The 18,437-nt window shown below is 38.2% G+C and overlaps 1 protein-coding gene across 3 annotated transcripts in view; it reads left to right on the top strand.

Annotated features, from left to right (window-relative positions):
- The window catches only part of COL12A1 (collagen type XII alpha 1 chain), a 117,627-nt gene that overhangs the window by 73,675 nt on the left and 25,515 nt on the right, over positions 1-18,437 (top strand). For all 3 annotated transcript variants that reach the window (XM_070376207.1, XM_070376205.1, XM_070376206.1), the window contains 12 exons: positions 1,008-1,154; positions 2,880-2,996; positions 3,145-3,291; positions 3,785-3,859; positions 5,698-5,837; positions 7,484-7,607; positions 7,773-7,916; positions 9,357-9,521; positions 10,823-10,861; positions 10,958-11,096; positions 13,630-13,772; positions 14,065-14,174. In XM_070376207.1, coding sequence (XP_070232308.1) covers positions 1,008-1,154; positions 2,880-2,996; positions 3,145-3,291; positions 3,785-3,859; positions 5,698-5,837; positions 7,484-7,607; positions 7,773-7,916; positions 9,357-9,521; positions 10,823-10,861; positions 10,958-11,096; positions 13,630-13,772; positions 14,065-14,174 — 1,490 coding nt within the window. The remainder of the gene's footprint in view (positions 1-1,007; positions 1,155-2,879; positions 2,997-3,144; positions 3,292-3,784; positions 3,860-5,697; positions 5,838-7,483; positions 7,608-7,772; positions 7,917-9,356; positions 9,522-10,822; positions 10,862-10,957; positions 11,097-13,629; positions 13,773-14,064; positions 14,175-18,437) is intronic.

Raw genomic sequence — 18,437 nt, 5'->3', positions numbered from 1 at the left:
TTGCATCCTCCATGATTAGATTCTCCTGACAGTTCAGTTATCACATCAAGTTCTCTCCTACCAAAGGTAACATTTCTGGAAATAGTATTCAAGCCCGTGGTTTAAAGTATCATTGTTACTATGGGTTTAGATGTTACTGCCATTAATTTGCATGACTAAGATGTCTTATCTGGTTCATAAAATTCCACAAATTGAAATTGTGTTCAGACAACCTTTATGTTATTATGCTTGTGAAATAATGGGTACTTAATTAATATAAACTATTTCTGTATTTTTCCCATTATGTCAAGGTATTATTCCATTTAGAGCATGTGCATTTTAGTTTATTCACAACAGGCTTGCTTTTCAACTTCCCACTGACACTTTCACTTAAATGGATGTCCTCTCTATTAAATTATTTGCCATCTTTGTTTCCATGTTCTGTCTATATGTTTAGCAAAATGGAAGAAATATACTCTTTGTGCTAAATTTGCTGAGGTATCTTCCATGTACTCGGGAAGGGTGTGAACCAGAAAAAGGAAAAGGAGAGAAGGCAAGTGTCAGAATACGTGAGCTGTACAAGAAACAAAGAGACAACTTCAAAGTGGAGGAATGGGATGCAAGACAGATGTTTTTAAATCCTCTCTACAACAGGAAAATGTTAATTGAGTACCTAGTGTGTACAGAGTACTGTGCTGGCAAAATGAGGCTTTAGAGAAGAAGCTTGAAGTCTGGAGTAGTTGACTGTGTGATGCTTTATTCTTTAAAGGAGCATTAATTGCACACATGCTGCATTCATTAGCACACATGTTAGGTATTGTGCTACACTTTGAGAATAACAAGAAAAGGATTGTGTCTGCCTACAGTTTTGTGTTCAGCATATAATGTAGCATGTATTACAGGGAGCAAGTGCATAAGGGCTATGAAATCAATAGTATTCATACTATCATTTAAGTCATTTGATTTTAAGAAAAAAATTGAGACTAGGGATAACATATTTCTCTGTATTTTTGTGATTGTAATAAAAGGTTCCAATGAGCCCATGGAAGTTTTTGTTGGAGAAGTGACATCATACACATTACACAATCTGAACCCCAGCACCACCTATGATGTGAATGTCTACGCTCAGTATGATTCTGGACTCAGTGTTCCTCTGACCGACCAAGGCACTACATGTGAGTCACGTAGCTTTTTGCGGTTGTAAGAAAAAGTGTAGTATAAATGATCAGGTCAGTCTGTTCTAATTTTCTTTCTTAACATATGCATGTTTCCTCAGCATTGAGTAGGTAACCCTTTTGTGTCCAGCTAAACAAATATTTAGGCCATATAATCAAAATTACAAAATGTGTGTGTTGAGATATGTTTATTTCATATAAAATACATTTTAAAATTTGAAAGATAAAAATTTTGGAATTATTATTTCATCCATGAATAATATGTAAGATCATAGAGTTGAGAACGAGGTGGTTTTTCCTGACATTTGATGTTAAACACGGGCTTCCTAGGTGGTTCAGTTGTAAAGAATTAACCTGGCAATGCAGGAGATGTAAGAGGTGCAGTTCAATCCCTGGGTTGGGAAGATCCCCTGGAGTAGGAAAAGGCAACCCATTCCAGTATCCTTGCCTGGAAAATTCCATGGACAGAAGAGCCTGGTGGACTATAGCCCATGTGGTCACAAAGTCACGACTGAGTGACTGAGTAAACACATGCACAGTTGAAAGTTTTCATGTAAATGTCATGATTACTGATTCAGCCCACAGATAGATTTTATCATCATCAAATGTTTTAATGACTATTTCAGAACTTAGCAGATAGAATTTCAGAAAAAATTCTCATTGTTTTTCATGAGATCTTGGACATTCATTGTGTTGAGAGGGGCTACAGACAGACCTCGTTTTATTGCAGTTGGCTTTATTGCACTTTGCAGATGCTGCATTTTCTGTAAATTGAAGTTTTGTGGCAACCTGGCATGGAGCAAGTCTGCTGGTGCCATTTTTCCATCAGCATTTGCTCACTTCATGTCTCTGTGTCACATTTGGTAGTTCTTGAAATATTTCAACCTTTTCCATTATTATTATGTTATAGTGATCTGAGATCACTGATCTTTGGTGTTACTATTGCAAAAAGATTACAATTGGCTGAAGGCTCAGATGATGGTTAACATTTTTAGCAATCAAGTATTTTTAATGAAGGTATGAACATTACTTTTTTTATACAAAAAGCTGCTGCTGCTGAGTCGATTCAGTCATGTCCGACTCTGCACAACCCCATAGATGGCAGCCCACCAGGCTTCCCTGTCCCTGGGATTCTCCAGGCAAGAACACTGGAGTGGGTTGCCATTTCCTTCTCCAATGCATGAAAGTGAAAAGTGAAAGTGAAGTCGCTCAGTCGTGTCCAACTCAGCGACCACATGGACTGCAGCCTACCAGGCTCCTCTGTCCTTAAGATTTACCAGGCAAAAGTACTGGAGTGGGTCGCCATTGCCTTCTCCATACAAAAAGCTACTTCACACTTAATATACTATGGTATAGTGTAAACATAACTTTTATATGCCTTGGAAAGTCAAAATATTCATGTCACTCGTTTACTGGACCAATATTTGCTTTATTCTGATGGTCTGGAACTGAACCTGCAGTATCTCAGAGTTATGCCTGAATGTGGAATTTGCTTCTCTTGAAAATCAGTGATAAAAAGGGAGATCCATTTTGACTGTACCATATTTTCATGTTTGTTTCATGTATATTTCTTAATAAGGAAACAATGTGAACAATGTGAGACTTTAGGCATTACCTTTTTCAGCCACAATGAAAGTTTTAAAAATGTGCTAGGATTAAAAGTTTGCTTTTTGTCTTTGTTTAGGAAGTAAGTCTGTTTCTTCCTGCCTTTTTTTTTTTTTTTAGTATATTTGAATGTGACGGATCTGAAAACTTATCAAGTCGGGTGGGATACATTCTGTGTCAGATGGTTGGCTCACCGAGCAGCCACTTCCTACAGACTAAAACTAAGCCCCGCAGATGGTACGTGTGCAAAAAATAAAAAACAAATACCTGGAGCACATAGTAGTCACATTTTAAACTTTAGTAAAGATGTTATTTTGGTTATAAAATGATGCATCAACATGCCTTTAAATATAACTATTGACAATGCTGGCATTGTCCTAACCAGGAACCAGAGGACAGGAAATCACAGTGCGTGGATCAGAAACCAGTCACTGCTTCACCGACCTGTCACCAGAAACTGATTATGGCGTCACTGTCTTTGTGCAGACACCAAATCTTGAGGGACCAGGTGTTTCAGTCAAAGAACGTACTAGTAAGTGCTTGAGTAATCTGGGGAGTCTCTGTAAGGCTTCAGAGTAGGATCCTCTGGATGTGGGAGGCTGAAGTGACTCCTGCATGACCACTTCTCCTCGAGAACAGCAGTAGTGAGGTGATGGCAGGTCCTTGAGGTGGGGTCTGTGGCCGGCTCAACACCTTTATCTGTAGCAAACCTGTGCTGCCCCTGTTAGGTTTGGTATAATAAGGAAAGACCTCAAAGAGGGAGCTGGCTCTAGCAGACAGTGAGAAGGTGAATATGTGTTGCATTAGTGACCTTTGCCCATTCTCCCTCTGATTCTGGGCTTCAGTTCCTGCTGCAGTCAATACTGTCTGCCAATGGTACCAAATTTGGATGAAATAGAATTCCCAGCATCAGTGCCAGGGAGACTTAATTTGTTGTCGAGGGCTGAAATGGCTCTTAAGATTTACTTTCTGTGATATGAAATATGTACTTGTTGTGGTTTTATAATTATTGTTTTAAATTCTAGCCTTAAAACCAACGGAAGCCCCGACAGAGCCACCCACACCCCCTCCTCCTCCTACAATTCCACCAGCCCGGGAAGGTAAGTGATGCTATCAGTCCATGCATTCAGCTGCTGGGGACTGAGATCCTTCTTACTTACGCACCCTATACATCATTTACAGTTGACATAGGACATTTCTGATTTATTATTCCTGCGGAAGCGTTTTTAGATCAAAGGCAAAGATGACCAGTGATTCTCTCTTCCCTTGCTCCAGACACATTTTAGTGTGACTAAAATCAATCATAAACCACTGCAGCTCTCAGTGGAGCTCTGTTTCCTCAGTTTTGCAGATGAATGTCTAGTGATGCCTTATAAAATCGATAGTCACATGGTGGGCATTTCTTTCTTCTGGCTGTTGGCATTAACAAGCACTGGGAACCTTTGGTGCTAAATCTGCAATGTAACTCCTGTGGCCTTTGACTTTGGAATTCCTGGCTTCTGACCTGAGAGGCCCTGGATTACACAAAGCTGAAAAATTTCCATTCACCAAAGCTGGAGACATAATTGTCACTTGCAGAGAACTGGTAAAAAGACATATACTGAGCTATTCCTACTGGTCTCCCTGTAATTTGGGGCAATGCTCAGCGTTTCATCAAATTAAGTTTCAGGTGACAGAGGATGAGATGGTTGGATGAGTCATGGACATGAGTGTGAGCAAGCTCCAGTAGGTAGGGAGGGACAGGAAAGCTGGCATGCTGCAGTCCGTGGGGTTGCAGAGTCAGACACGACTGAGCGACTGAATAACAAATTAACTACTGGTTTATTCTTTTCCTACGTTCTGTTTCCAGCATTTAACTGAAAGCATTTCAGACTTTAAAGATTTTTTTTTTTTTTTTTAATCTTGGAAAACTTAGAAGGCTATGATTTTATCTTAGCCTTTTTGGTATGATTTTATCTTATGATTTTATCAAGTCTTTTAAAGAAGTAAAATTAAAAGTGTATTATTATAGGATAAAATAGTTGAGTTTCTTTAAATTAAACTTTTGAAAAGAATTCAGTAAATAATTTTTGCTTAAAGACATGCTAAGGTCTTAATAGACGTTAAATTTTATTTTAGAGTAGTTAAATTTTAGAGCAGTTTTGGGTTCACCGCAAATTTGAACTGAAAGTACATGTAGGTCCCAGACATGCCCTGCCTCCTCCCATCCAAACCTCCCCCAACTCTCAACATCCCCCTGCTGCCAGAGTGGGATGTTCGCTACATCCTGTGAACCTATATTGGCACATCATTATCATCCAAAGTCCGTATTTACATTAGGATTCATTCTTGGTGTTAAATATTCTGCACATTAAGTTTTTGTCACTAAAATGTTGTTAAATTCTTATTTTCGGAATTTTCTTAAGCCTTCAAGTCTGAAGATTTAAAGATGTTTCTTTATTTTATTCCTCCCTTTTCGTCCTTCCATAGGATTCTAGTGGCTTAATTTAAAATTTAAAAGACACCTTATCTGCATCAAGTCTTTGATGATTATATATAGAATCTCCAAACCCACTGATGACTCAAGTTCTGTGAATAATTGTTTTTAATTTGATTTCCTGCACATTTATTGTTTGAAGCTACTTGAAGAATTCTATATGGAGGGAGCATGTGTTTGCAGAATGTGCGCAGATGGAGTAATTCCAGAGCAGAGACTGAGAGCACTTCTCAAACTTTACTGTGCACTGGAATTATCTGGCACTTTGTTACTGCTGATTCTGATTCAGGAAGTCTGGGGTCGGGCCCAAGACTCCATTTCTGTCAAATTCCCACGTGATGCTGTTGCTGCTGGAACCACAGAGGAGTAGCAGGGTGTTAGACTACATTTCTCAGTTTTGTAACTTCACTTGAATGAAAGAATTTATGAGACTTTGGGCTTCTTTTGTGTTTTCTCCCCCAGTGTGCAAAGGGGCCAAAGCAGATATTGTATTCCTGACCGATGCTTCCTGGAGTATTGGGGATGATAATTTTAACAAAGTTGTAAAATTCATCTTCCATACCGTGGGAGGCTTTGATGAAATCAGTCCTGCTGGAATTCAGGTGGGTGTCGTTTCAATGGTTGTTCATCTGTAGTGTCTTGCCGTTTCCTCCAAACTTCTTAAGTACAAAGACTTTTCAGTATAAACTCAATTTTGACTTTATTTTCTATTTTCTTTACACGTATACTTTTGGGAAGGGCTTAGGTGTAAATGATAAAATGAATAGAAAAAATAAGTATTCCTCTAGGTATCCTCTTGGCTAGATGATGTTCTTGTTGAAGAATTTAGGGAATTCTAACTCTAACTTGCTGCTTAAAACTTCTGACAAGGATCCATTTTCACAAAAGATCACTTTGTGTTCTGGAAGTTAAAGGCATTGTAACTGTCCTACCCTCTTAACTCAGAAGATCCAGGGATGATTAGTGACTGGTTGGGGACCTGTTGTCCCCTCTGTCATGACACTCAGCACCAGTGGCTCTGTTACTTGTAATTCAGATTCTGCGACCTTGAAGACCCATTTCAATTCCACGCTTTCTGGAGAAGTTTCCTTGATAGTTTTAGGCGTTCCAGACTCCTGAAGGGTTCTGTTTGTATTGCTGTTGTGGCCCATGCCACTTTATATTGTCATTATTTGTGTGTTTCTCTTCTGTCTAAATCACTGATTCCTAAAGGCAAGAGACAATGGTTTTATTATTTTTTTGGAATATTGTTCTTTCCTTCCATATTTCTCTTGGTGAGTTTTCTTCTTTATTTTGGCTGTTTGTACCTCTTCATTGTGACATCTTAGAGATGTTATGAAAATAAGAGCTTTTGACATAAACCACAAATAATTCTGCAAACAAATCACGTCTTCTTTTATGGAACAATGTTTTATGGAATATATTAAATTTCAAATCCCCAAATAATCCTGTGGATGTTATTCCAACCCAAGATGAGTAAAATGTCAGGCTAGTTATGTTCTTAATTTAATGTGTCAGCAACTAAGCCATTTTAAAAATCCTTTTAGAAATTAATATTTCTGATAAAATATAAGAATAAAAAAGCTACCATATTTTATTAGCTTCCATGTGCCAGCTACTTAGTATATATGATTCTTCTTCCTTAAAACGCCTGAAGAAAGTAAGTATAATTGTTTCCATTTTGCTGATGAAAAAATGAAGACCCAGAGATGTTGGGAACTTGCCCAATGTCACAAAGCTATCAATCGGCAGAGTTTTGATCCCATTGATCCTGTGTATAAAGCCTATAATCTTTCTACTAAATCACACCGCCACTGAGTTTGTGATGAGTGACGATTATTGTCACACATGTGCCATTTTTATGTTACCATGGAGAATAGATGGAGTCAGTAGAAATGAGAAACAATTGCTTAGCCAACATTTGAGCTCAAGATAGTATATTCTCATTTCTAATCCTGGAATGTCACTGCTCTCTAGCTTCATGTATCCCTTCTTACATCCTGGACAATAAATACAGTGCATGTACTTTATCAGTTATCAATTACTGAAACTTTTATGAAGATCAGAAATTCGAGAATTTAGTGAGACAGTGGTAGTCAGTGTTATAATATTAGCTATAAAGTGTTTATAATATTTCATCAGGTCGAATACACTTCTCCTTCCCATTCTGCAACTAGAGGACTCATTTGAAAATTGAAACATAAAAAGAGCTGACTTACCCTCACCACCAAACTGCCTTTCTCTTCAGGTCTCATTTGTGCAGTACAGTGACGAGGTCAAGTCTGAGTTTAAGCTGAACACATACAACGACAAGGCCCTGGCCCTGGGGGCCCTCCAGAACATTCGGTACAGAGGAGGAAACACAAGAACAGGTACTGTTCATCAGCATGTACTTAGACTTTTGCTCTCCAAAGCCTTTGGAGTGATGGGCTGAGTATAACTCTAACATTCAAATTCTTATCCGTTGGGTGTGACTAAAGGCATTTGGATAGTTTTCACTGATAAGACACAAACATGTTCTGTGCCACATTCTACAGGCAAGGCTCTGACCTTTATCAAGGAGAAGGTGTTGACCTGGGAGAGCGGCATGAGGAAGAATGTCCCCAAGGTGCTGGTTGTAGTCACGGATGGTCGGTCGCAGGATGAGGTCAAGAAGGCGGCTTTGGTCATCCAGCAGTCAGGTAAACACAGGCATACATTTGACGCCCAGGGATTGCCCTCATTTATTTTACAGTTTCAAACATCCAGAAATGCTTGCAAAAGACCAAAATTATGGATTTTACTTTATTGTTTCTCTTTGACTTTATCCTCTTCCATACCCTTCTAATGTTATTTTACATTTAATCATGGAACAGTTGGATAATTGGTCAGCAAAGACATGGTGTATTTTTTGTGTAAGACACGCATGCCTCAGGCTCTGTCCCCCGTAGTGGTTGGAAGGGTACAGACAGCAGTGTGATGGGATGATCCTCAAGCAGGCTTCCTGCTATAGCAGAAGTAAATCTTGATGCTGGTTCAGCCCACTCTGAGGAGGGACATAGGTTTAGCATGACCTGGTAGAGTCATGCCCCAAACGGATTGCTGGAAGGTTCACTGCAAAGGAGTGGAGAGGCGTCTGGGGAGATGTCACTGGTGTAGATCCTGGCAATCAAACATTCTGAAAGCCTGTAGCAAGAATGTTACACTGCCTTTCAAATTAGTTATGTCAGATGATTAGAGATGAAACAAGATCTTTATAGTGCTTGCTTTAACAACCTCACTCCCTCAAGCAGGGTCCAAGGTGGACATATTTTAGAGAGAATTCTATGCTATGCATGATTTACTGTGGTCTAAATTGTAAAGTACTTCATTATATGGAGTTTGTCATCTGCACATGTATGGGTCTTTGGCTAAAAGTCTGAGTCACGATTAATACTAAGTCATACTGTCTTCTTACAATAGAGATCATTCTATGCACTGATGTTTTTATAAATTATTTCCATTGTGGTTAGGCACTTTGAACAGATTTCTTCAGATGTTGGGCTCCTCGCTGATTTAACTTTGGGGTTATGAATGATTGCTCCTCAAGTTATCTTGTTTCTAGCTAATTATGTAACCAGTTTTTTATATAGCCTGTTTTTCCTGCTGTCGAATTAAACTTTTGGAGTGAAAACTTTGTTTATTTGGGTTAGCCTAAATAAATGAAAGTTTATTGCCAGCGGGAGTTGTAGATTTCATTTTGAAAGTGGTCAAAGTGCTGACTTTGAGCCTGAGTTTATTGAGTAAATTAGTTTCAGGAATTCAGTTAAAATGGGCCTATTGTTGGTTTCTGAGTCAAATCGGCTTAAAATGCTAATGTTGCCTAAGACATCTGCAGAATTAATGGGTATATTTAGGATGTGTGGAAGGAAATGAGTGCTGTATTAAGCCATTTTGTTATTAAAATGTTCACCTTTTAATTGTTAAGATTTTATTTTAGGAAATCCAATTAATTGAATTCTATAAGCCAAAAAACAGGAAAAAGTATGTTGAAAGAACTTGATGTATAAGCTGAGAAAATTTGGCATCATTTCTGATAAGATTGTATTTTGAATTGTTTAGACCATAAAAGTTTGTGTAATTCTGTAAACATTGCTCTGCAGGGTTCAGCGTCTTTGTAGTTGGTGTGGCTGATGTCGACTACAATGAACTTGCCAACATAGCGAGCAAACCAAGCGAACGGCATGTGTTCATCGTGGATGACTTTGAATCTTTTGAGAAGATCGAGGACAACCTCATCACATTTGTGTGTGAAACTGCCACTTCAAGTAAGTCATGGTCCATATGGATCCATAGTCTCACTTGTTTTGAAAAGTAACTACTGTGTAGACCATTCCTCATCCTAACCAAGATCAAGTCTGTGCATAAATAGATCCTGGGAAACCACTTGAGAACCTGATGAATCACTGTTCCTATTGAGATCATGCTGACTGTGTGCTTGTCAGAGGTCCATTTTTAGTCTTGAAGATGCAATATTCCTTGTATGGAAATAAAATGTTTGTATATATCCTTTTCCCACCATCTCAATGCCTGTGACATTTGAGAAAATGAATCTTCAACTTAGAAATGCATTTACAGAAGCATTTCTGTGAGGTGAAGGTTTTCCCTGTTAGTAATCAATTGGTATTTGTTCTGTCAACATCTGTGCCTCAAGAGAGCCATGAAAAAACAGCCTTATGCGAGTGTTCCCCGTAGAAATGCACTTGGTTCTCATTTGTTTCTTTGGCTATATTCATGGTATACCGAGACCTCCAGTTTAACTTTTGAGATGCAGTGAAGGACAAAAGATTTAAATCCATTTGTCCTCCTCCCCATTCATGAACTCTGATTTTTGGAGTATTAGATTAAGGAGATAGTTGAGTGGCTCATCTAAACCCCTAATCCCAGGCAGAGCTGTGCTTTTTAAGTGTTGTTTTTTTTTCCCCTATTAAACATTATATTAGAATCTCAGAACTCTGGTTAGAGGCAGAGGAAGTAAACAAATGTTAATGGCTTGCTGTAAAAATTAACGCTGAAGCTCAGAATGGAGCTGCCCTAGTGAAAGTGCGCAGGGAGGGAGGAGCAGCTGTTCCATCCATTCCAGGGAGTCTTGCATGCAGCCTGTCCTGTCCCAGCTCTGGGTCCCAGGTTGGGACCCCCTGCACACCTGCCCTGGATGGTTCAGTGAGGAGCACGAGCCTCCAGCGTTTGGCCGAGAAGAGGACTGGCTGGCAATCAATTCCTCCTGCCCTTGCATAAATTTAAAGTTTGCTGGGCGAAAAGTTCTTTAATTCATCGAAAAAAATATATAAATTTCCCCCTTTAATTCTGTCTTACCATTCTTAAGAACGTTGTGAAATTCCAGGTGGACTGGAGACTGTCCAGAAAACATGGTTACTACTGCTCAATAGTATAATTTCTCCTACAAGTTGAAAATCTACACAAAACTACTTAGAAAAGGTTCGATTGTCATGTTCTGTGAATGAATGAACAGTTTGGTTACTTGCTGTCCATATGCAGGCGCTTTCTGTGCGTGTGTAATGTTAGTTTTCCCTGGTGCCTTGGACTTAAACAATGCTGTGCGTTGCAGGTTGCCCTCTCATTTATTTGGATGGCTACACCTCACCAGGTAAGCGTTCATACTCTTGGGCTAATTTATTTCAGGATTTAAGCAATAAGATAATTCAGATAACCTCATTTCAATATTTTCTGTTCTGATGTGAAGGTTTTAAGATGCTTGAAGCGTACAATCTGACAGAAAAGAATTTTGCTTCTGTGCAAGGAGTCTCCCTGGAGTCAGGCTCTTTCCCCAGCTACTCATCTTACAGGCTTCAGAAGAACGCCTTTGTGAACCAGCCTACAGTGTGAGTCTGACAACAGGAGGGTCTCTTTCTTACCATGGGCCGGAGGCTTTTTTGAGGGTCTTAGAATCTTTGCTGATTTCTTATCACTCTGGTGTTTTAGAATTGTCAGAAAAGTCATATGAATAACCTGATTTAGTTTCCTTAAGTACAGTTGGGTTGTGTGTGTGTGTGTGTGATGTGTATGTTCAGTTGCTCAGTCATGTCCGACTCTTTGTGACCCCATGGACTGTAGGCCCCCAGGCTCCTCTGTCCTTGGGGTTCTCCTGGCATGAATACTGGAGTGGGTTGCCATTTCTTCCTCCAGGGGATTTTCCCTACCCAAGGATTGAATCCGTGTCTCCCGCATCTCCTGCATTGCAGACAGATTCTTTACCACTGAGCCATCAGGGAAGCGCCACAGCTGAGTTAAGGGTCTTTTATCAGGTCACATGGGAGACTAGTACTCAAGCCTGCTACTCTGAGAATCTCATCCTGTATCTTCCACGTGATGGATTACTAAATCCTTTTGAATTTAAGGCTAGGACTGTAGTTATGCTTCTTCTAAGGGAGATTATTTAAGCAGGGAGGCACCTTCTTCTCTTGACCGTTTCTCCGTGGGTGCAGAAGGGCTGGATGGAATCAGTGCAGAATGGGATCAGGCATTCTTCCTAGAGCTTCTGACTCCAGAAGATGAAAGACTGCAGCAGTCCATCAGTGATCTGTGATCCGACAGGCGGCAGTTAGTTTTTATTGGCTGGTGCTCCGGGGACCTGTTGGGCAGCTCTAGATGTTGTTATTTAACTTGATGAAAGTTTGTACCTGGTTCTGATAACCAAAATATGTGTTTGGCACCTTCTGGAGGGGAAAGAACACCAAGAAATAAAGTTTTCAGAAACTTTAGGACAGAGTCAGATGATGATGCCTGAAATTTGAAATGCTCTGGGAAAGCTGACGGAAAATGCAGACTAAAACCAAGGCTAATTTTTTGTAAGGAAGCACAGATTGTATTGTTGTAGTGTGACCACACTGTGAGTTCCTAACTCTTTTATGGTTAACCATACTAGTTCGCAGTTTTAGGTTTTGCGGTGAACCTAAATACCCAGTGTTTAACTCTGTCACCTCAAGCTATGATTCCTACATTTTCACATAAGACAGCCCACTGTCCTCTTAAAAGTCAGATCTTGTGGCTGAAAGAGGCATAAAATGCAATTAAATACTTTATTTTTTCATAATCATTCATTAACTAAAAAAGGAGAAAAATGGGCTAAGTGACTGATGACTTTATATGGAGACAATATTATTTTTAATGTGGAATATTGAGAAGATTTCATGGACAGAGGAGCCTGGCGGGCTATAGTCCATGGGTTGGCAAAGAGTTAGATACGACTGAGCAACTCTCACTTCACTTCATCATGAAGATGGTTGGTTTTCGAACATACAAAAGACATTGTGTCAGCTTGCCCAGAACATACACTTTAAGAAGGAGGGCATCTCAGAGTGTGGAGTAGAGGTCCCGGCCTGTACAGATGGGAAAAGAATCTAAAAAAGAGAGGCTTTATGTATTTGTATAACTGATTCACTTTGCTGTACAGCAGAAGCAAAAGCAACATTGCAAATCAAGCATATGCCAATAAAAATCGAAAAAAAAAACCCAAACATAGGACAGCGTTATATTCCAGAAGTGCCGGCACTGTGGGACACTGAGGCTCAAAACCCCAAGAGCTGTTCTCTGCCTCTGTCCAAATTTGTGGAGCAGTTGCTTTTCTGTCCATGGGCCGATTATCAAGGCCCTTTCCCTATCTTTACGAAGAAAGTGTTCTTAAATGGTCTCAGGCTATTTCAGAGGTTCCCTTAGAACAATGATTGACTCAAGTCTAGAAGGACGCATGGGTCCACATTTTATGTTCAATAGCCTTAGAGCCAAGAAACTTGAATCATATCCGTTTATCAGCACTAAACATTTGCACATGTATGTGGCCGTAACATATATTATTGGTTTTGTTTCTGGGAACGTGTGACCTTCTGGAGCTTATTTGATTTATTTGATTTTAAGGGAGGACTTTGGAAGTGTATAGGGAGGGAGAAATTGAAACCTTGAGCCATCTTACTTATGATCTCATATCCCTGATGTTGGAAATTGAATATATTTAGTGAGATTTATGCTCTTTAAATTACATCCGTAGATACAATGTTTATCACTGTAAAATCATTGTATAGTTTTATAATCATCTATGTATCTAGAAAAAATGATTTATTAACTGTAGGATGAAAGACCATTTGGCAGTTTCCCAGACTTTTTGACTTTATCAGATTATAAATAAACTATTACTGCTTACATAATGGGTCTTTAGTGTTTGCTATTTTGAGGTCTCATTCTTAAATTTTTCCCCTTCTAATAATGTATTATTAAAAGGATTATTATAATATAATTGGATTATTATAAATGGCTTCAATACTAGTCATGAAAAGATTCTAGTCCAAAAATTTTAAATATCATCTATTTCTGATGAGAAATCCTCACTAATTAGTTAATTAATTTTGCTTTATCCAACAGAGAACTACATCCCAATGGACTCCCTCCTTCATATACAATTATATTACTATTCAGACTCCTCCCAGAAACTCCCAGCGACCCTTTTGCAATTTGGCAGATCACAGACAGAGACTATAAACCACAAGTTGGTGTGATTGCAGATCGTAAGGATTTTTATCTTCTCTTAGGGCCCATGCATGCATATTTTTTATTATGGTTTTCCTTCTCTTTAAGAACCTTCTGGATGTCTATGTATGTACGTATATATCTTTTTCCTTGATTATGCTTTTATGTTTAAAGTTTTAAAAAAATAGGTCAGTAAATACTTGAATTACATTTTATCTTAACCGAATTATTAATTTTTTAGAGATCTCCTCAACAAGAATTAATTGTTAATACTTTCAATACAGAATCTCCATGCATTTGATTTTAATAACAATTATGTGTTGGTTACAGCTTCTAGCAAGACATTATCATTCTTTAACAAGGATACAAGAGGTGAGGTGCAGACTGTTACATTTGACACAGATGAAGTGAAGGCATTATTTTATGGAAGTTTTCATAAGGTAAAAACGTAAGATTATCTGGTTATTTATAAAAGAAGTATGTGGACTTAAAACTTAAACTAATTTATTATTTATTAAAATGTATGTTAAACTAGTGGAAACATAGCCATGTCTTTTAAAAACAATATCTTATTTCAGAGGATTTGATCAATTTTCAAAGAAGAAAATTTTAAATGATATTTCTACTAATCTACTAGTTAATGAGATTAACTACTGTTAACATTTCAATATATATTCAATGCAAATGTCTTTTTAGAATATGAGTTGTATAGTATATACAATATTGTACGCCTATTTTTCTACCTTTTATTTTGAACCTTTATGAATTTTGTTTCAGAAGCTTAATTTTTGTGGATTGTATTTAGTTGATAATATTTTTTCTTTTATAGAGCATAGTAAGCTGCTTCCTCTTGCTCATTTATTGAACAGTTACAAACATGTCAGTCCAAAAGTTATCACTATCTACCAACATAATTAAGATAACTGTTTATGAGATTAACTTCTGCGTGAACACATTTACAACTTCTCTGAATCATTTTATTAAAACTTCTAAGATAAATTCTTAGGGGATTATCTATTCTTGATCTTAATTTTTAAATTTTAAGATCCAAGGGTAATACAGACTTGCTGTCAGGCAATTAATTGACAGATAAGAGTACTGACTTTGGCAGAATTGGAAATGAACAGTCTTGGTTATGAGTGGACTTTTTAGTGGAATTTTTGCATCAATTGGATCAAATGAACAGGAGAAAGACTATTTGCTGCGCAAGCTTTAAAATTTCCCCAGTATGAGGCTCAGAAAGTTAGTCCCCGTATGTAGAAAACAAATATTTCCAATTCAATCTGATTTCTCAAGTGAAAATTGAAGAACTTCCCCATAATTAGGTAGATTTAGCTGAATTTCTTGCTGATTCTCTTCCTAAGAATCCTGGTTTCTTCCCAGAATGTTTTCTTATTCATGAATCAGATTCTTGGTGAAGATAGCAAGGGATGTGGAGAGGCCTCAAAGTGCACATCATTGTTGTTCGGTCACTCAGTCATGTCCAACTCTATGGGACGGCATGGACTGTAGCCTGCCAGGCTCTTCTGTCTGTGGAATTTCCCAGGCAAGAATACTGGCGTGGATTGCCATTTCCTTCTCCAGGGGAGCTCCTGACACGGATTGAATCCGTGTCTCCTCCATTGGCAGGTGGACTCTTTACCACTGAGCCACCAGGGAAGCCCAATGAGCACATTAGTGATAAGCCAAAAAAAAAACCAAAACAAAACCAATGATGGAGAAACAGAGATCTCTGAGTATAAAGGCATATTTGCTCAACAAGTTACAGACTTTACTGGTAAAGTGCAGGAAAATAAATGCCTTATTGGGAAAGAAGATTCTAGTTTGACAGGTTTTTACTAGCCTCAATTGCTTCTTGTCCAATAATAGATGCTGAATCTGGTGAAGTTCTTATGAACTTTTTTTGGCTCATTGATATGCCTATTATAAACTTACCTTTGAGTAACTTGCTAAAGAGGACTATTTTATTTTTCTTCCATATCCACTGAAGATATTGGAAACTCAGCCTGCTATTAACCACCTGATAATCATTTAGGAACTATTATTATTATCTTTTTAACTTTTTATTTTGTACTGGGGTATAGCTGATTAACAATGTTATGATAATTTCAGGTGAACAGCAAACTAACTCAACCATATGTATACATGTATCCATCCTCCCCCAAACTATTCCCCCCGTCTAGGCTAGGAACTATTATTTTTTAATTTCCAACTTTCATTGAATGTTTAGTTTTACTTGATGAAAATAAGGCAGTATTTTTTAAGAGATCTATAGTGATAGTCATTAATTATTGCATATCAGGAGACTTGTTTTTTGACCCTCCCGTCTTAATTTGCCTTTATAGAGAGGTATTTGTGTTCTTAGGTTTTATGTAATGCCTCTTGTCTCTTTTTCTCATAAACTCTTTTCGTTTCAAATTCTCTGCCTTCTTTTTTCATAGTGTCTTTCTATTTTTTTAGTTCCTCCTCTACTTTTTCATTATGCTTTCTCCCCCCTCCTTCCTTCCTCCACCCCATTCTTATGACCTACTCTCCTTTATCGCATCCATTCAAGTACCAAGTTCAGTCTCTATTGGCTACTGATCCAAGGACTTGGAACACCCTTCTTTCATTTCCCATGTAATTTGGGAACTGAAGTTCGTCAGTCCTTGAGATAAGAACAAGTAGTTCTCTGAGAGAAGCAGCAAATTAGCGAAAATAACATGCCGGAGGCTCTTGGGAGAGAGGGGATAGACCAAAAGAGCTTATGTGGGGAAGGGCAGACAACTGCTGCTTCTGGAGGATTATCTTGAAAAAGTTCTGTGTCTCCATCTTATTGTAACAGATGACGTAGATTTGAGTGAGAAATTTGTAATAAGACAAAAAGGTAGAATAGATTAAAAATAAGGAATGGCAGACCTTGGGAAGGGTTGATGCGTTGACAAGAGTGTTCGTGCTTCGTTCTACTGGTCTGTGACCAACATGCTTCCTGGTTGGGAAATAGTCCCTAATTACTTGGGACAATGGTGCCCAGATGAAGAGTCAATCTGAAATTTAATTATGCATGTGTTTAACATGCAGTAAAACACACTGAAGAGATCGTAGCAAAATATATTTTTAGCATGTGTTTCTTTTTGGTTCGCATTGAGTGGCAAGTGTATTTGGAATAATTTTGTTTCAAAACTTCAAAGCTTTGATTTTGAAATAGTTTTTTTGGATACTATGATTTTTCAAATAGCTTTTGAATGTTAGCCTCTGAGATTGTTCATATAAGATCTGATAAATAAGTTTCAGTTCTTACTAGATAATAAATACCTTGGGAATGTCTATATGGCATTCATCTTGAATTCAGTATTAGATGATTGCCCTGGGGTATTTAAAATTATTTTTAGTAAGTCATATATCACTTTTAAATAAAAGCAGTATGTAATTCATAGATGCACTAAATTAATGTTTTGGTGGTGATTCTATGTGGAAAAAATATCTACTGTTAAAAAAATCTCTGGAGACTGTCCTTATGCTTATTTACTCTAAAGCATTTAATGGAATTTCTGTTCCTTAACTTGGAGCCAAACTTTTTAAAGTAATCATCATGGGCTTACTTGGGTATTTGGGCTGTGTGATAAGTGGAAACTATGGGCATAACTATAAAGCCAAAGATTGCCTGCAGCCATTCTTTACATTATTGAAATATAGATGTTTTATTATTTATCTGTACTAATAGATTTCTTAAGATTCTGAATATCTTCATATCCAACAACAATAAATCAACATGTTTGTTTTCTTATGAGGAAATTGAATTTGAATTTGATTTCCAGAGCTGATTCTTTATAAAAGATACAACCTAGCTCTTTCCTATGTTAGGTATCTGCATGGTGTGTAAGATCTTTTTGGCAAGGACTGTTGCTGTTGTTCAGTTGCCCAGTCACGTCTGACTCTTTGCAACCCCATGGACTGCAGCGTGCCAGGCCTCCCTGTCCCTTCATCATCTCCTGAAGTTTCCTAAGTTCATGTCCATGGCATTGGTGATGCCATCCAGCCATCTCATCTGATGCCCTCTTCTCCTTCTGCCCTCAATCTTTCTCAGCATCAGGGACTTTTCCAATGAGTTGGCAGGGATTCTGGACTAAAAAATTAAAAACTGAATTTAGCAAAATCAGTGGAAGACATTCGAGGCTCCTTTGTTCAGAGTATAACAATTTATTAATTGTATTTGAATAGTTCACTTGCTATAATTTATTTTTTAATAGTTATCATAAAATATTGACTATGTTCCCCACATTGTATAGTATATATTTGTAGCTTATTTTATACAAACCTCTTAATCCACTACCCGTTTTGCCCCCCTGCCCTGCCACAGGTAACCACAAGTTTGTTCTCTGCATCTGTCAGTCTTTTTTTTTTTTTGAAAAGCTCTCTATTGTTTGAAGAGTCATCTCATCTACTATAGTATCTCTGGCCATCTCAGGAAGAATACATAGTGGGGAAAATAAGAAATTATACTAATGTATAATAGCAGGAGGACTGAGACTCAGAGAGGTTCAGTTCAGTTCAGTCGCTCAGTCGTGTCCGACTCTTTGTGACCCCATGAATCGCAGCACGCCAGGCCTCCCTGTCCATCACCAACTCCTGGAGTTCACTCAGACTCACGTCCATCGAGTCAGTGATGTCATCCAGCCATCTCATCCTCTGTCGTCCCCTCCTCCTCCTGCCCCCAATCCCTC

Source organism: Bos mutus, chromosome 9 (genome assembly GCF_027580195.1).
Source record: "Bos mutus isolate GX-2022 chromosome 9, NWIPB_WYAK_1.1, whole genome shotgun sequence".
Lineage (NCBI taxonomy): Eukaryota > Metazoa > Chordata > Mammalia > Artiodactyla > Bovidae > Bos > Bos mutus.
Note: the sequence above shows the minus strand (reverse complement) of the source record. Positions and strands in the feature narration are given on the sequence as shown.